Here is a 17,426-nt window from a genome sequence, read left to right as displayed (position 1 = left end):
AACGTTAGACGGCGGTCAGCAGCACCGCGTATTTTAGCCACCTAAAAAAAGACAAAAATAGTAAAATAAAGGTCAGTTAAAATGTATACTATATTATGAATATGTGTACCGTTTTAGCTAGCTTTCTGACATACTGTTGGTTGTTTACCTCAGTGGTCCCCAACCACCGGGCCGCGGCCCGGTACTGGTCCGTGGATCGTTTGGTATTGGGCCGCACAAGAAATAATTTTTTTCTTTTTTCTTTTTTTAATTAAATCAACATAAAAAACACAAGATACACTCACAAGTAGTGCACCAACCCAAAACAACTCTCTCCCCCCTTTTGTTCTGGGCATTGAACATGAAGACTCTTCCTTCACTGTTCCGAGTGGCCATGAGAGTCTTGGCAGTGCCTGCCTCCAGTGCTCCAGTGGAGCGAGTTTTCAGCCATGGTGGCATCATACTACGCCCCCATCGTGCACAAATGACTGACAGACTCTTGGCTAATTTGGTCTTTTGCAAATGCAATGCAGCATAGGGCCCTGACATATAAAAAGTACAACTTTTTTGTTATGTTCACGTATATGTCATGTTTTTTCAATGTTAACACTTTTGTACAAATAAGTACATTTGCACTTTATTTTTCAATGTGTTTGTTCTGTAAAGGAATTAGTTAATGTTTAAAATGACTGGTTAATAGTGCTATTATAAAGTGCAATGTCAGCACAATTTTCTTTCCTGCAATTTAAAATGCACTTGTTTTAATAAATAAATACAGCGTTTGAAAAGCATACACAATCTGTGTTAATATATTAGTCTGTGGTTAAAAGGACTTGAAAGGACTCGAAACTCAAAATGCAGGACTTAGGACTTGACTTGAGACTTTCCAGTCTTGACTTTGGACTTGACTCGGGGCTTGCCTGTCTTGACTCGGGACTTGACTCGGACTTGAGGGCAAAGACTTGAGACTTACTTGTGACTTGCAAAACAATGACTTGGTCCCACCTCTGTTATTTACATTAAGGACTTGATTTTGTGAGATATGACATATTGCAGTCAAATATTTCAAAGTAAAATATCATCTGCTAGGTTGACTACAAAGATTATTTTTATATTCTGCTTTTTTTACTAGCTTAGATTTTACCAAACATTTCTCAGATATACTTTTAAGGAGCACCATTGTCACAGAGAGCAGAAAAGAGACTTCTCTGACATATTTGTCATTTCTGAAACTGTCTCCTTAGTTACCAAAAAAAACATTACATGACCAGTCTTATAATATTTTGCCTTTTCTTTCTTGAAAACATGTTTTTTGTGTAATATTAAGACTTTAGTCTTGTAATATTTTTGCTGTTTATTCTTGTAAAATAAGGACTTTGTTGTGGTATCATTTTCTTGTAACATTAAAAAAAATTTAAATCATGATATATAGTAGCTGGGTATTGGCAAAGATGATACGATGCATATTACGATACTTGAGTCACAATACAATACAGTATAGTTATATAACGATACATTTAAAAAGCAGCTTAAAATACAAGTTATATGTACACTGGGGGTGCAACGATCGTAAAATTTGACAGTGACGTCAACCCATGTTTTTCCAAGACAAAAACCAACATACGTGAAACATGATTATTTAAATCAATATTAAAACAATAAACATTTATATTTTATTGATAAAAAAAAGTATAGCAGTATATTGTCACATGAATATTTTGTCCCAACCTTAGAAAATATTACAACTTAAGTGTTCCCATAACATCGACTACATTATTCTTTTTAAAATTAAGAGTTTGAGCACCAAGCTTCTGTACAGTAGTTAGTCAGCACACACACACAGTTACTAGTTATCACAGTGATGTGTGTGCTGCAGGAGCAGTAAAAAGTTAGTGGTCGTTATTCGTTTTTACAGAGTTTGGTGAATATATACCTGTAAGTAGAAATTCACTTGCTATTTCACATCAATTTTGTCCCATTAAAATTTCACTTGATGAACCTTTGTACAAGTTCGCTCTGCTAATTTTTGTTAGCCTGTCAATGAGCTGGTCCATTGAACGTTAGCATGAAGCTAGCGGCATTAGAGCTAACCTTCATCCTGTATAATTATATTTCTTTTTTCAGTTTATCCCAAACTGTATTGATGATTTAACATGATCCTTAGATGTATGTGCACTTAATGTACTTTCCTTTGTGATCTTAGTTTTACAGTAACTTCATTGTGGAGCTTATCAACAGGCAACACAAGTACGTACAACAATTGTCAACAAAAGAGGGGACATATAACCTTAGGGAAAAATCTAACGTAAAACATTTGTATGCACATAGCACACTTAAAACCTTTAGCGTATCAGTATGGGGAATTTAATTTTGGAATGGATTGTGCAAATAAGTCAAACAATATACTAATATGATCCAATTTAAAAACTGTTCAAACAAAGTGTTTACAAAGAAGAAGAAGAATCCCAATAAACATTTTAAACCTATCGGTAATTGAAAATTAGATAATCTTATTCATCTCAGTATGTGAATCACAATTTACTTAACTATTTATTTATGAGAACTGAAGTATTTATTATTCATTGATTGTTACAAATTGAGAACAAGAAGTGAACAAACGTTTTAGTAATTGCTATGAAGTATAAAAGGGGTAGGATTAAATAAGCTCTGCTTCTTCCTACTACAGACATGCTGTAATGACAAAATGGAAATATGTGAAATACTGTATGTGATGTATCATATTATAACTGCATGCATGTTAGGAATAAACTTAAACAACAAAAACAACAACAACCTCAAGTTAAAAGACTGTTTACATATTTGGCCAACTAAATTCCAACATTCATGGAAGGCAGAATAATATATGTCAATAAACCAGGGGTGTACAAAGTGCTATTTTATATTATAGTTAAAAAAAAAAGCAGCAACAATTGAAGAAGAGAGCAAAACGATCTATGACTTATCTTTCCACAGTGGGAACCTACATATTTTACTCTAACTTTATATTTGCGGTTTGCAGTCATCACATTGTTACTTTTGCGTTTGTTGCGTGGCTGGTAGTGTCAGTGTGAAACTATCAAGCTGGTAGCTATTCATTGATATCAATCAAATTATCCGATAGTTAACATTAGCATTACCACCTTGATTTGAGCATCGAAAATCACTTACTGGTTGAGCAGTAACAAAGGCAAGACAGCATTCCCTCCTCGTGTTAAGCTCACGCCAGTGAGTGAAAGCCGGGACAATTTTGATAGGGTAGCCTCCCTTTTTCGTATTTGTGTTTCCTCAGGCAAAACTTTTCGTTTCTTTGGTTGTTTTGCAGATTCTACCATGATAGCAATATAATGCAGCGTTCCATTTACCTGGGAAGTGGGAAGTCAGAGCTGGGCACGGCATCACAGTCCAGTCCAGTTACGAAGTCGGAAATCAAGATTGCCACATCTACAAAAGCTATTTTTGCGCTTGCCTTGTCTGAATACAAACAACTTATGGGAAAATATGCACTCTTTCTGCAACCTTCACACATGGTAGATGAAGAGAAAACCACGATGGAGAATTCTCGACAGTCCATCGTCCGATTCTGCAGCAGTGTGTGGAACTGTCAGTTTGCACGTCCTTCTGATACGCGTTAAATAAAACGCAAATCTGTGCTCACAAAACGGTGATGAATAAATCCCATTGTGCGTGCTAAATAATAATGTTTGCATCTTCTCCTCCCAGTATTGTGGACGTTTTAATTATCAGCATATATTCTGCATATTAATGAAGACAGAGACGCAAAATGGATTGCACGCCTTATTCTGCTCACTTAACAGATGCAATACACTTTGCACACGTTTAATAGATCAGCTTTGCACATGTTTAAGTACACGCAAACAATTATTTTAAAGATTTCTCTTTTACGTTTGTACATTCCTGATGAGAAATTAAACACATTCATCATCAGGATGAGATTGGTCCACTGCATCTACACTACAGTGAGGCTGCTTACACAATTCATCTCCTATACAAGCTGACAAGGTACAGTACACCACGCTATATGCGTTAGGTAATGTCCTCGATGGCCCACTTTCCTGCTGATGCAAGATCACTGTGTAAACAAACATCCTGAGGGTCACCCTGCAGGAGGTCTAACAGACGAAAGCAGGACACATTGCTTAGCTTAAGTTGTCCAAAGCTATCGACAAGCTACATAACTGACACAAGGAACACACACTCGAGTGTGTGTTCCTTGTACAAAATTTGTACAAAATTATTTTGTAAAATTTTCCATTTTTGTTTATTATTTGTGCATTTTAATTTTTGAAGTTGTTCTTGATTTATTATATCAATTGATTGACCACAGCTGTGACTATTTAAGTGCATCACTTCCTGTTAAAAAATTGCACACTGACGAAGACCTTGTCGAAACAGTCTTTGTGTTGGTAGCACCTGTGCAGATTATATTAAACTTTTAAGGACACGAGTGTTGCTGGCCTTGCTCTTTCTTTAAGTACACTTTTTGCTGTGCACCTCTTTATTTTTATTTTATTAAGGTTTTTGAAGAGTTCGTGTTTTTCCTGTATTCTGTACCAAAACACTTCTAGTGCTACCCACACTGGTATAAAATAGTATATCACCTAACTTGAATGTATAGGTTTCCCAATGTAAAGCGATATGAAACAATTGTAAAAAAAGATATATATAAATATAATTTATTCATTCAGTCATGCGATAATCTAAAATAGAACACACTCAAGGCTACTGTATTGGGGAAACGATTATTTCATGTTCTAATTATGTTCAAAGTTATTTAGAAGGTCGTAAAGTGTTTTTTATGCTCCAACTAAGAAAACATTTGATGTATTATTCATAATCCTACTTTGCGGAAATCGGTCTAATTAAACGAAGGGGCAACTGTAATTCCACCAGAAGCTATTATGAGCCTAAGCAATAAGGTTGTTTTGTAAAAAGTTGCAAAAGTTACGTCCTTATAATAAACGTAATTGTTGTTTATTATTCCACATAATAGTAGTAATTATCCTATGTGTGTTAACTTATCTGTTACATGTTGTGCTATCATTCTTGTGTTCTCACCACGATTGTAGTTCGTGTTCTGTTTAATAGGATTCAAGATCACCACATGGTGCCAAGTTGCATTTACACTAAACAAATTAAATGTCAAATTGGTCCTGCCGTAAGTTTGCTATTCTTACTCTCAAACGCTCTTGCTCTCTCATTAAACCTTCCAGGAACACTCCAATATGTATGCGTCGCTGAACACTACAACTACATTGTGCTGGTGTGGGAGCGGTGCACTCATGCTCGGCAGCTCAGCTTACAACGCTACGTGGCCCATAAAGCTCACCTCCCAGACACGATGTGCAATGATGAGCAAAATAAAAGCAGGATAATGAAGATGAAAAAGTGTGAAACTTAGTTTTTCCAGCTAGACAATGGCATTTTGAAATTGCTACACTGCTAGAAGTGCCAGTGTGTGAGTCGCATCGCAGGTAGGTTGACCAACAGTGTGAGACAAACGTGTCTGTGTGTGGTTGGAGTGCACTTTGCCAAAGGTGAGCATCGTGTGACAAAGTGCCATCCGAGGAGCTGAGTAAGCAGCTGCAAGCTAAACCAAGCTGGGTGACTGTCCTCCGCTCTCACGCTTCAACTCTCACAAGCACATCGTCACACACTACACACTGACACGGAGAGGGGCGACAGGAATTGGAAGAGAAACTTTCCGTCCAGAGAACTCCCTCATCCTATAACACTGGAGCATGCATAAGCAGTTGCACTCCTAAGTATAATTAAATAATAAAAACGAACCACCTTTTTAAATGGTTGCAAAGTAGTACTACACGTTTCTGAAATTTGCAAATACACAGAATTTACACTATGGGTTGAATAATTTAGGGTGCAACTGTACAAGTAAAGTCTTAGTGACAGATACAAGCTACTCACCAGGTCGTGGTTTGTGGAGTTGGAATCGTCTTCGGGGAAAGGGACGTAGACAGCTAAGGCCATACAGTTGGCAAAGATAGCAATGAGTATAAATATATCAAATGGTCTGGAAAAAAGAGAGTTAAGGAAATTGTAGACTCCAAAAAGTCAGTTAAATAACAAATACAGGTGCATCTCAATGCATTTGAATATCATGGAAACTTTCATTTATTGAAATAGTTTAATCTAAAAAACATATTTTATAAAAATTTACTACACACAAAGTAACTATTTCAATCATTTTAATTTTTTTTAATTTTGATTAAAATCATACAAATAAATCCAAAAAGATTACAAAATTGCCTGGATAAACGATTAAAAAAAAGCTCCAGTAAGGCGAGTAGAGGTTACAAAAATAATCGATTCTTCGATGCATTAGGATTGTGATGTAGACAATTATGAATTGATGGACAAATGTCCAAATATCGATTGTTTATGTATGTTAAAGGGGATTTATTATGCAAAACCACCTTTTATTACTTAATGGTACCTTCTGTTGTGTATTTGGGATCTGCATAATTGAGTACCTTGAAGGTAGAAAAGCGCTATACAAGTGTAACCCATTTACCATTTTATTTATAATTGGTCCATTCCATTTTCCAATAATTTTAGAAAATTGTGGAAGTACAGAAACTGGTCTGTAGTTTGTAAAATGGCGTTTGTCTCCAGTCTTATAAATCGGTACGACTTTTGTTTGGGAATTTGCCTGTTTGAAATAATAGGTTAATGATATATGGTAAACGTTCATAAATTTCTTCAATAACCTTTATATTGTTTCCATATCAAATACCATTACAATCAGTTGAGGTCTTGATCATTTATTCACAATATTGATTATTTTACTATCTAATCTTCTGTCACTTCTGTCAGGAACATCGAGTTGCGATTTTTGTCTACGGTGTCATTCAAGTCCTAATCTGGTCTCATAATATAGATTTGGTCCAATATTTACATAGTAATTTTATAAAAGCTTTCAACTACTTAGTTCATATTGTATGTCATGATCTGTTGCCTGGGTCATGTTATGTTTAGTTTGGTATGCCCTTAGTTGTTGTCTATTTCTGTTTCAGCACCTTCCTCTGATTAGTGGTCGGGACGCTCACCTTCTCCTGGTCACTAATCAGAGAGCTATTTATTGCTGCCTCGCGCCATACACTGTCTGGCAGTCTCGCTCGTTTCATGCGACACTTTATATTAATATTTTGAACAGCTAAGTATACGTTGACCTACATGTTTACTGAAAAAGAAATAGAGTAAAAATAAAAAATAAACGTGAATAAGATCAAAGTGCTTTAAAATAAGATCTCTTGGCGATATTACGATATTAAAATGTGCCTGTATAATTTGCTATAAAAGCAAGCGTTGGGGTAACTTTCTATCAAAATCACTGTGAAATCAAAAAAATAATCATCACAGTAACAATTTATGAAATATTACGTACACTCATTGGCACACCTACCTAATTTATTTACGTGACAACATTAGAAACAGTATGATGCATTAAACCCCAACCCTAATAATAAAATATAGCATTATTATCTTTGCAAAAACATAATTGTCTCGTATTGCACCGTGTCAACTGTACCTCATGTTGCAAGCAGTAAGTGTTTATTAGAAATCCGCAGTAAAAAGGATACTTCCACTCCACCAGGCTGATGCAGGCTCTACGTATGGGGTTGTTGAGGTTGAGGCAGAACAGAGCCCTTGGCGGCCTGCTGTTGGCGTTACTGCCCTGCTTCTTGCTTTTGGCATACTGCTGCCGCTTCTTCTGTGCCAATGCACCCACCGGGATGGTCGAGGACGTCGGGGCAGGTGGGGCAGGCTGGGCAGGTGGAGCAGCTTGCGCTGCAGGTGCTGGAGCTGGAGCCGGAGCCGGAGCCGGAGCAGGTGCAGGGGTAGAGGTCGAAGTCGGAGGGGCTTCTGGGGCTGTAGGGGCTGGGTCCGGGGTGGGCCCGTTGGCGCTCATGGTGCGGGTGTGGCTCTGTGAGGAGCATCCAGCAGCATGGATCTGCCAGTGTGGACAGAGATGCTAGTGGGGGACACAATCGTCTGACCAACAAGCTGGCAAGTCAGCAGGGGCAGTGACTTTGATGCTGCTGGCATAGTTTTCCTCTGAAAAATAAAGGAAGACAATTAGCGATAATCGCTACAATGGGGAAACATAAGAGAAAATTGTGATTTCTATGTATAAAACAAATAGTCTACAATCCCCTTATCTGTTTGTCATCCTCCATGAAACAGGAAGTAACCTGCTAACCGGCCAGCTAACTAGCTAACTCAAATACACTCCACTAATGTTGTTATCTTTAAAATGTGGAAACAATTCAAGCCTTGGTGGAGGTTTAAGGTCTACAAAGTGAGACTTTAATTGAAGTGCATTACTGTATTAGTATGTCAACATATCTAATGGTGGCCTTAGACTTTGCTCAGTACTGTGTACCAATGTTGTTTTTAAATTTCGCTACAGCTTAACAATGCAATACAAAACCTGTATGCGAAAGACACATTAGCATACTGTAGAGATGATCAAATTAGAAAAATCTACTACTAATTTAGTAAAACAATAAAACATTCTGTCATTTGATAACAAGAGATAAGCTTTAAGTAGCTAGCAAGTCGGCTGCTAGCGAACAACATGCTAAAGTAAGCAACTACTCGTACTATAGCAACCATACTGTAGCACTACAGTACTTCTCCAATCACTGATACTGCTTGTCAAACAAAAAATTTGACATTAAAACAGTAACAAAAAAAAACACAAAAAAAAGACAAAAAGCTTGTCTATAAAGAGTTGTCAAAAGACCCAACAGGAAGAGGAACAAATAAAACAGGAAGTTATTAACCCGGAAGCAATTTTTGATGAACTATTAAAAAATATTAATAACAATCTTAAATATATCTCAAAGGTCCCACAATAGTTTATTGAATGTGTGTTGGCCAAAAGCTGTAAGGTGCTTTTAGTAAGCCCTACTGTAACACACTTTGTATGTAGGGCTGCTAAGTTTCAGAAAATAACAAGAGTTAAAATTTTAAGTACCAATGATTGTCATACCCATGACCCATCACCCTTGATCACCCCCTGGGAGGTGAGGGGAGCAGTGAGCAGCAGCGGTGGCCGCGCCCGGGAATCATTTTTGGAGATTTAACCCCCAATTCCAACCCTTGATGCCGAGTGCCAAGCAGGGAGGTAATGGGTCCCATTTTTATAGTCTTTGGTGAGACTTAAGTTGCATGATGCATTTGAAAAAAAAATACCGTATACGTCGATTTATACCTTAAAACTGATGTCCTCCTCTCCTTGCACTGTGGCCTTCTACTGCTAGTCTTAATCAAAGGGGCTGATTGCAACAATTACACAGATGTCAAGAGGGCGCCAGTTTTCCAATGTATTTTACAGAGTATATCCCGCCCTCTTACGGCTTCTCGTATGTAATTACGTACGTACCTAACACATGCACACGCATTAGCTTTATGTATTGTTAACTAATTATAGCAATTTGGATAGCTAGCTTTAGCTGTCATTGAATGTATCATCGATCATAACAACAACATGACCGCAAATTGTTCGTTGCTTCTCTTGGACTGCTTTTGTATTTGTGCACGCGCTCCCTGTGCGTATGTGTTGACAAGACTGGGTGACCAGGGTTAGTGACAGCCGTAAACGCTAATCATTTTATTCGGGCGGGTAAAAATGTATATTACATATATTTGGTAATTGTGAAAAATAGGCAACTGTCGAACAAATGTGTTCTGTTAGACCACTAATGGTAACATAAGCTAGCCGGTGGTCTTCTTGTTATATTTTTTGCTTTGAAAAATGTTACTTTGAGGAAGTTGCAGAGAGCACCTTTAACCAGAAATTAGAAATGAGAATCATCTCCACTGTTTTCTTTACTGGCTCAATTGTGTCTCATAGTCTGTGTTCTTCATTTGTATCTCTTCCACAGCGGCGTCCTCACTGTCCTTAATCTCGTCTGATCTGCCAGTGTTGCCAATTCTCAGTAAAGAAAGTAGCTATTGATTGTTATAAAAGTTGCTGGAAGTTGACAGATGACATCATTGCCTCATTTGCATAATTGATTACGATGGACACTGTAGGAGAGAGGAATAACGTTGTGGGAAACATAAAAAGTGTGTTTAAAAAAAAGGAAATTATGATTGGAACTGTAACTACATTTTATTCTGTTGATTCTTAATTTAGTTGTATTTTTCTTTGTTCTACATTGTTAAATGTTAGAGTATCAAATGTAATCAAAAGACTGGAGGGTTGTGATATCCACGAACGAACCAAATCTATTGACTATTGACTTGCTCATTAACATGAACGATAGGTTTCTTTGTATTTGAAGCGTGACTGTGATGAAACATTACATTTACATTTCACTATGTAAACCAAGGCAGAAACAGTGGCAGCTTTGCACAGAGTGGGTGTGCGTCTCCTCTACTCAGACTGTAATAGAATGGAACTTTATTGTCATTGCACTCAAAAGTACAAAACCCAAAACCAGTTAAATAGGCAGGTTGTGTAAATGGTAAATAAAAACAGAATACAATGATTCGCAAATCCTTTTCAACTTATATTCAATTGAATAGACTGCAAAGACAAGATACTTAACGTTCCAACTGATAAACTTTGTTATTTTTTGCAAATATTAGCTCATTTACAATTCCATGCCTGCAACATGTTTCAAAAAGCTGGCACAAGTGGCAAAAAAGACTGAGAAAGTTGAGGAATGCTTATCAAACACTTATTTGGAACATCCCGCAGGTGAACAGGCAAATTTGGGAAAAGGTGGGCGCCATGATTGGGTATAAAAGCAGCTTCCATGAAATGCTCAGTCATTCACTAACAAGGATGGGGCGAGTGTCACCACTTTGTGAATAAATGCGTGAGCAAATTGTCCAAAAGTTTAAGAACAACATTTCTCAACGAGCTATTGCAAGGAATTTAGGGATTTCACCATCTACAGTCCGTAAAATCATCAAAAGGTTCAGATAATCTGGAAAAATCACTGCACGTAAACAGCAAGGCTGGAAACCAACATTGAATGCCCGTGACCTTCGATCCCTCAGGCTGTACTGCATCAACAAGCGACATCAGTGTGTAAAGGATATCACCACATGGGCTCAGGAACACTTCAGAAACCCATTGTCAGTAACTACAGTTGGTCGCTACATCTGTAAGTGCAAGTTAAAACTCTCCTATGCAAGGCGAAAACCGTTTATCAACAACACCCAGAAACGCTATCGGCTTCGCTGGGCCTGAGCTCATCGAAGATGGACTGATACAAAGTGGAAAAGTGTTCTGTGGTCTGACGAGTCCACATTTCAAATTGTTTTTGGAAACTGTGGACGTTGTGTCCTCCGGACCAAAGAGGAAAACAACCATCCGGATTGTTATAGGCGCAGAGTTCAAAAGCCAGCATCTGTGATGGTATGGGGGTGTATTAGTGCCCAAGTCATGGGTAACTTACACATCTGTGAAGGCGCCATTAATGCTGAAAGGTACATACAGGTTTTGGAGAAACATATGTTGCCATCCAAGCAATGTCTTTTTCATGGACACCCCTGCTTATTTCAGCAAGACAATGCCAAGCCACATTCTGCCATGGTTGGCTATATTTTGGGAGAAGAACTTATGGATTGGTTATTTTGGTCAGTAAAACATAGTTACTCGAACAACGGCAAACCGCAAGAAAAAAGGTTAATATTGTGTAAAATATAAATATTGAGTATTGATCGGGGAAATATAAGCATGAGAAATGTCAAGTGTGGCGTGTGGCGTGAGAATGGGTTAAACTGCATGACTCTCACCCTGAAAATGTGAGTGAGGCTTGGCAGCTCTGGTGTGTTTGTAGCGTTAATGCTAATGAGCCATGTTTGTCTTTGACAGATTGGGTCTCGATGAAGTGAAACCTGCTTTTACACAAATCACTAAAAACTGTAACTCTGCACGTCTCTAACGTACACATGCTATATATCAAATACTACAAGATAACATTAAAAGGGAAACTGCACTTTTTTCTGAATGTTGCCTATCGTTCACAATCATTATGAAAGACATGACGGATGGATTTTTTTAATGCGTTCTAAATACAAAACCCAAAACCAGTGAAGTTGGCACTGAAGTTGTAAATCGTAAATAAAAACAGAATCCAATTATTTGCAAATCCTTTTCAACCTATATTCAAATGTATTACATGTAATTGTTAATAATATGACTATAAGCCACCTCCTTTGGCCACTGTCATGAAATATTGCGTCATTTGTGTTAATGCACACAGCATATATATATATATATATATATATATATATATATATATATATATATCATCTGGTACAACCCCCCATACAGCAAAAACGTCTCAACGAACATTGGACACAAATTCCTCAATCTGATTGACAAACACTTTCCCAAAGACAACATCCTAAGAAAAGTATTCAACAAGAACAACATTAAATTGAGCTACAGCTGCATGAACAATATACGACAAATCATCTCAAACAACAACAAAACAATTGCAAATGAGCCGTCGGCCCTCAGACAGAACGACTCCAAAACCAACAAAGGATGTAATTGTCGAAAGAAACCTGATTGCCCTCTCAACGGGGGGTGCTTACAAACATCAGTTGTCTACCAATCTAAGGTAATACGCAAGGACATTAACACATCCGACACATATGTAGGATTAACCGAGGGAGAATTCAAAACCAGATGAAACAATCACAAGGCTTCTTTCAGGAACAAAAACCTGCGAAATACCACAGAACTCAGCAAACACATTTGGGACCTCAAAGACAATAATGTTGAATATTCAATAACATGGCAAATTCTTGCATCCAGCACACCTTACAATAGTGGTAATAAAAGATGCAACCTATGCTTGAAAGAGAAACTGTTTATTATTTACCGTCCAGACCTGTCATCCCTCAACAAGCGCAGCGAAATTGTAACAGCATGCCGCCATAGACGGAAACACCTCCTAGGTAACACATGAGCCAATCACCACGCCCCTAGGCCAGCCTGTACCCACCCACTCTGTGCCCTATATAAACCATGGTATGCGAATGCTCCCATTAAAATCTCCTGACGATTGAGGGTACCCCCCCTCATGAAACAGGCCTGTAGAGATGAAATAGTCTTGTGATTTTTTCCCACACATACATATATATATATATATATATATATATACTGTATATGTTACGGTTGGGTCGCATGGTAATGCGCGGATCATTTCCCCAAGATGCAGATGGACCTCCGGAAGCAGTGGGCAGGTAGGAAAAAATATTTATTTTTTATAAATCAGGCAAGAATATAAATAAACAGAAAAGCGTGCCACGGGAAGCTATGACAAAGCTATAGGAAAAAGCTATAGGAAAAGCTTAGCATAGAAAACACGAACAAGAAGCATCAAACCTAACTGTTGCGTGAAGCAAACAAAACAGCCAGACCAAGTGAGAGAGGCAGGAAAAAATAGCTGTCTGATTAGTGCCCGGGAGCAGGTGAGCGTCCCGACCACTAATCAGAGGCAGGAGAAAATAATCAGCACCCATGGCAACAGAACACAAACCCGGGTGCTGAAAAACAGAACTAAGGGAATCCTAGACATAAAGAAAACATGATCCAGGCAGCAGATCATCACAGTATACACACACACACACACACACACACACACACACACACACACACACACACACACACTGTCATGTCTTTTGATCATGTTTTGTTTGGCTATGTTCTGTTGGTTTTTGGATTTTTTTAGTTCCTGTTTTCACTCCCTTGCTTTGTCACCATGACAACTCATTGGTTTCACCTGATTAATTTTGGACTCACGCACCTGTGTTAAATCATGTCACTACTATTTAAACCTGTCATTTTCTGTTGGTCGTCCTGGCGACATTACCCCTGTTACCTGATGATACCCCATGATACTCTTGATTACTCCTGATACCATAGTTTATGCTTCATGCCACGCCACGTAAGTTTATGCTTTTTCACGTCACAGTAAGTGTAGTTTTGTTTCATGTCCATAGTTTCTGTCTAAGTGTTAGTTTTGATCCCTGCATTAAGTTTGGATCTCCGCCTTGTGCCTTTTGTTTTGTTTGTACTTTGAGTAAAAGATTAAAACATGTATCTACCTTCATCCGATGTCCGGTCCAGTCGTTTTGCACCACGGGAAAACATGCCTCAAAGTCCATGTCGTGACAGAATGTCGCCAGCATTCCGTTCTCCCGCAAGCAACTTGGAGACGATGGAAGAAGGAAGGTGGGAGGCGCTAGGAGCCATGGAGGATCGAGACTTAATGTGGGGGCCAAATGGCAAACTGATCCCGATCAGCTCCGTGTAGCCTGAGGACGTTGTCGCGTAGCCCCAGTCCCGGAAGCGCCGCCAGCGGACAGGACGCGTCGTTCCTCCAGGTGGAAACAGGCTGCTGCCCATCTGGTGGATGACGTCATAGACCAGGATTTTTTTTTCTAAATTATTTTTCTTTTGATCACCCGCCTCCAACAAAAGACTCCATGTCTATGATAAGGCATTATCAGGAGATGTTTTTGAAAATTAGATCTTGTCAAACCAAGCCACCCAAGAAATTTCATGCTACATCCCCCAGGACTCAAGCTCCGCCCACGTCACAAGATTTTTCTTTTTTCCGCCCACTCAACCCCAGGTGGGTAAGAATGAAAGACATTTTGGACAATTTAGAGGGGAGGATTCTTCCCCCCTCCTGACCTCTCTCCACCCACCCCTAAAAAAGATTCCAGACCGCAGGGACTAGGTCTGGTATCCGCTCCTTGAGGGGGGGGCTAGGGCCCGGAGCTGTGCTGGTGGGGTGACTCAGCTGCACCCAGTCAGGCAGCAACCTCCAGCCCGGCCCCCACCACCAGTTTTTCGTCATGCCAAGCCACAGCCTCCAGCCCGGCCACCACCACCAGGTTTTCGTCATGCCAAGCCACAGCCTCCAGCTCGGCCACCACCACCAGTTTTTCGTCATGCCAAGTCACAGCCCCCAGCCCGGCCACCACCACCAGTCTTTCGGCGTGCCAAGCCACAGCCCCCAGCTAGGCCACCTCCGCCAAAGCCAAGGCTAGCACCTGCTCCAAGGCTTGTACCTGATCCGAGGCTAGCACCTGCTCCGAGGCTAGCACCTGCTCCAAGTCTAGCACCTGCACCACGGCTAGCTCCTGTCGCAGCTCCACGGCTAGGTCCACGCCAAGCTCCAAGGCTAGCACCTGCGCCAAGGCTAGCACCACGCCAAGCTCCACCACGCCAAGCTCCCTGGCAGGTTACAGTACCTGCACCACGGCGGGTTCCAGTACCTGCACCACGGTGGGTTCCAGTACCTGCACCACGGCGGGTTCCTGTACCTGCACCACGGCGGGTTCCTGTACCTGCACCACGCGAAGCTTCAGTACCTGCACCACGCTAAGTGAAGTGAAGTGAAGTGAATTATATTTATATAGCGCTTTTCTCTAGTGAATCAAAGCGCTTTACATAGTGAAACCCAATATCTAAGTTACATTTAAACCAGTGTGGGTGGCACTGGGAGCAGCTTCTGTACCTGCACCACGCCAAGCTTCAGTACCTGCACCATGCCAAGCTTCAGTACCTGCACCACGCCAAGCTCCAGTAACTCCACCATGCCAAGCTTCAGTACCTGCACCACGCCAAGCTCCAGTAACTCCACCATGCCAAGCTCCACCATGCCAGGTTCCACCACGTCAAGTGCCGCCAGTCGCAGCTCCACAAAGCCAAGTGCCGCCAGTCGCAGCTCCACGACGCCGAGTGCCGGCAGTCGCAGCTTCACGACGCCGAGTGCCGCCAGTCGCAGCTTCACGACGCCGAGTGCCGGCAGTCGCAGCTTCACGACGCCGAGTGCCGCCAGTCGCAGCTTCACGACGCCAAGTGCCGCCAGTCGCAGCTTCACACCGCCAAGTGCCGCCAGTCGCAGCCTCACGCCGCCAAGTGCCGGCAGTCGCGGCTTCACAACGCCAAGTGCCGCCAGTCGCAGCTTCACGACGCCAAGTTCCGCCAGTCGCAGCTTCACGACGCCAAGTGCCGCCAGTCGCAGCTTCACAACGCCAAGTGCCGCCAGTCGCAGCTCCACGACGCCAAGACCCAAGCCAAGACCCACGCCAAGACCCACGCCAAGACTCACGCCAAGACCCACGCCAAGACCCGCTGCACCACGCCAAGCTTTGCCGCCTGCCGCATCCACGCCAGACTCATTGTCTGCTTCCACGCCAGCCTCGACGTTGTCTGCTGCTTCCACGCCTGACTCGTCGTCTGCTTCCACGCCAGCCTCGACGTCGTCTGCTGCATCCACGCCTGCCACAACGACGATGCGCCCACCTCCTCGTCGGCCACTGATGTGGCCGTTCCCGGGTCGTCCGCCACGCCAAGTACGGCGACTTCCTCGTCGGCCACGGATGTGGCCGTTCCCGGGTCGCCCACCTCGTCAGGTGCAGCGCCGTTCTACGCGTCGCCGCCACCTGACTCTGCCCTGGTGGATTCGGGGACACTTGGTCTGGCGGGCTACGATAGACTGACCATACGTCCTCTTTTTACCGGACCTCTTTTGCGGGGCTGTCCCGCGGAGTTTCTTAAATGCCTCAAATGTCCGGCATTTTGAGTTAGGGTTGCATGTATTTTCAAAGTACGTTCAGGGTTAAGAAGGGGTTAAAAACAAAACAAATTGTGAGCGCAGCAGCATTTGTGAGGGAGGGGCAGAGACAGAGAGAGCGAGCGAGTTATGATAAACGCTCATGCGTCACCCGGCTCTGCTTTTTATCGATAGATTTATCAGATTTAATTTTTTATTATCTATAGCAGGGGTGTCAAAAGTGTGCCCCGCAGGCCATTTGCGGCCCATAGCTAATGTTTTAAAGGCCCACGGCACTTTCTAAAAATACTATTAAAATAAACAAAAACATAACAAAAGTGAAATAAAAAAGCTTAAAGGTTAAATGTAATTTAGAACAAGTTGCAATGTTGACTAATAAAACAAAGCTGTTTTTTTTTTTTTTTCAAACTGTCATTGCTCAAAACATAATATTGAATCAAAATCGATGTTATTATAAATTATTGACCTATCCAAGGTTCTGATTACTTCACATAAAATATTCCACTAAGAAAAATATTTTTGGTGGAAGGTTTTGCAAATTTGGTAAATAAATAACCAAAAAAATGTATATTTTGTTGTTTTCTTACTGTACCAAAAATGAACCGAACCGTGACCTCTAAACTGAGGTACGTACCGAACCGAAATTGTTGTGTACCGTTACACCCCTAATATATATATATATATATATATATATACCATCCATCCATTTTTCTACCGCTTGTCACTTTTGGGGTCGCGGGGGGTCGCTGGAGCCTATCTCAGCTACAATCGGGCGGAAGGCGAGGTACACCCTGGACAAGTCGCCACCTCATCGCAGGTATATATATGTATATATACATATAT

The 17,426-nt window shown here is 40.9% G+C and overlaps 1 protein-coding gene across 4 annotated transcripts in view; it reads right to left on the bottom strand.

Annotated features, from left to right (window-relative positions):
• Positions 1-17,426, bottom strand: part of cacna1da (calcium channel, voltage-dependent, L type, alpha 1D subunit, a) — a 179,313-nt gene that overhangs the window by 160,183 nt on the left and 1,704 nt on the right. For all 4 annotated transcript variants that reach the window (XM_061932764.2, XM_061932765.2, XM_061932766.2 and 1 more), the window contains exons 2-3: positions 7,599-8,073; positions 5,923-6,028 (exon numbers count right to left, since the gene is read on the bottom strand). In XM_061932764.2, the coding sequence (XP_061788748.1) occupies positions 5,923-6,028; positions 7,599-7,927 (435 nt within the window). In that variant the 5' untranslated portion in view covers positions 7,928-8,073. The remainder of the gene's footprint in view (positions 1-5,922; positions 6,029-7,598; positions 8,074-17,426) is intronic.

Source organism: Nerophis lumbriciformis, linkage group LG38 (genome assembly GCF_033978685.3).
Source record: "Nerophis lumbriciformis linkage group LG38, RoL_Nlum_v2.1, whole genome shotgun sequence".
In the NCBI taxonomy this organism is placed as follows: Eukaryota; Metazoa; Chordata; class Actinopteri; order Syngnathiformes; family Syngnathidae; genus Nerophis; species Nerophis lumbriciformis.
The sequence above is the reverse complement of the archived record's forward strand: the minus strand, read 5'-3'. Positions and strand labels throughout refer to the sequence as shown.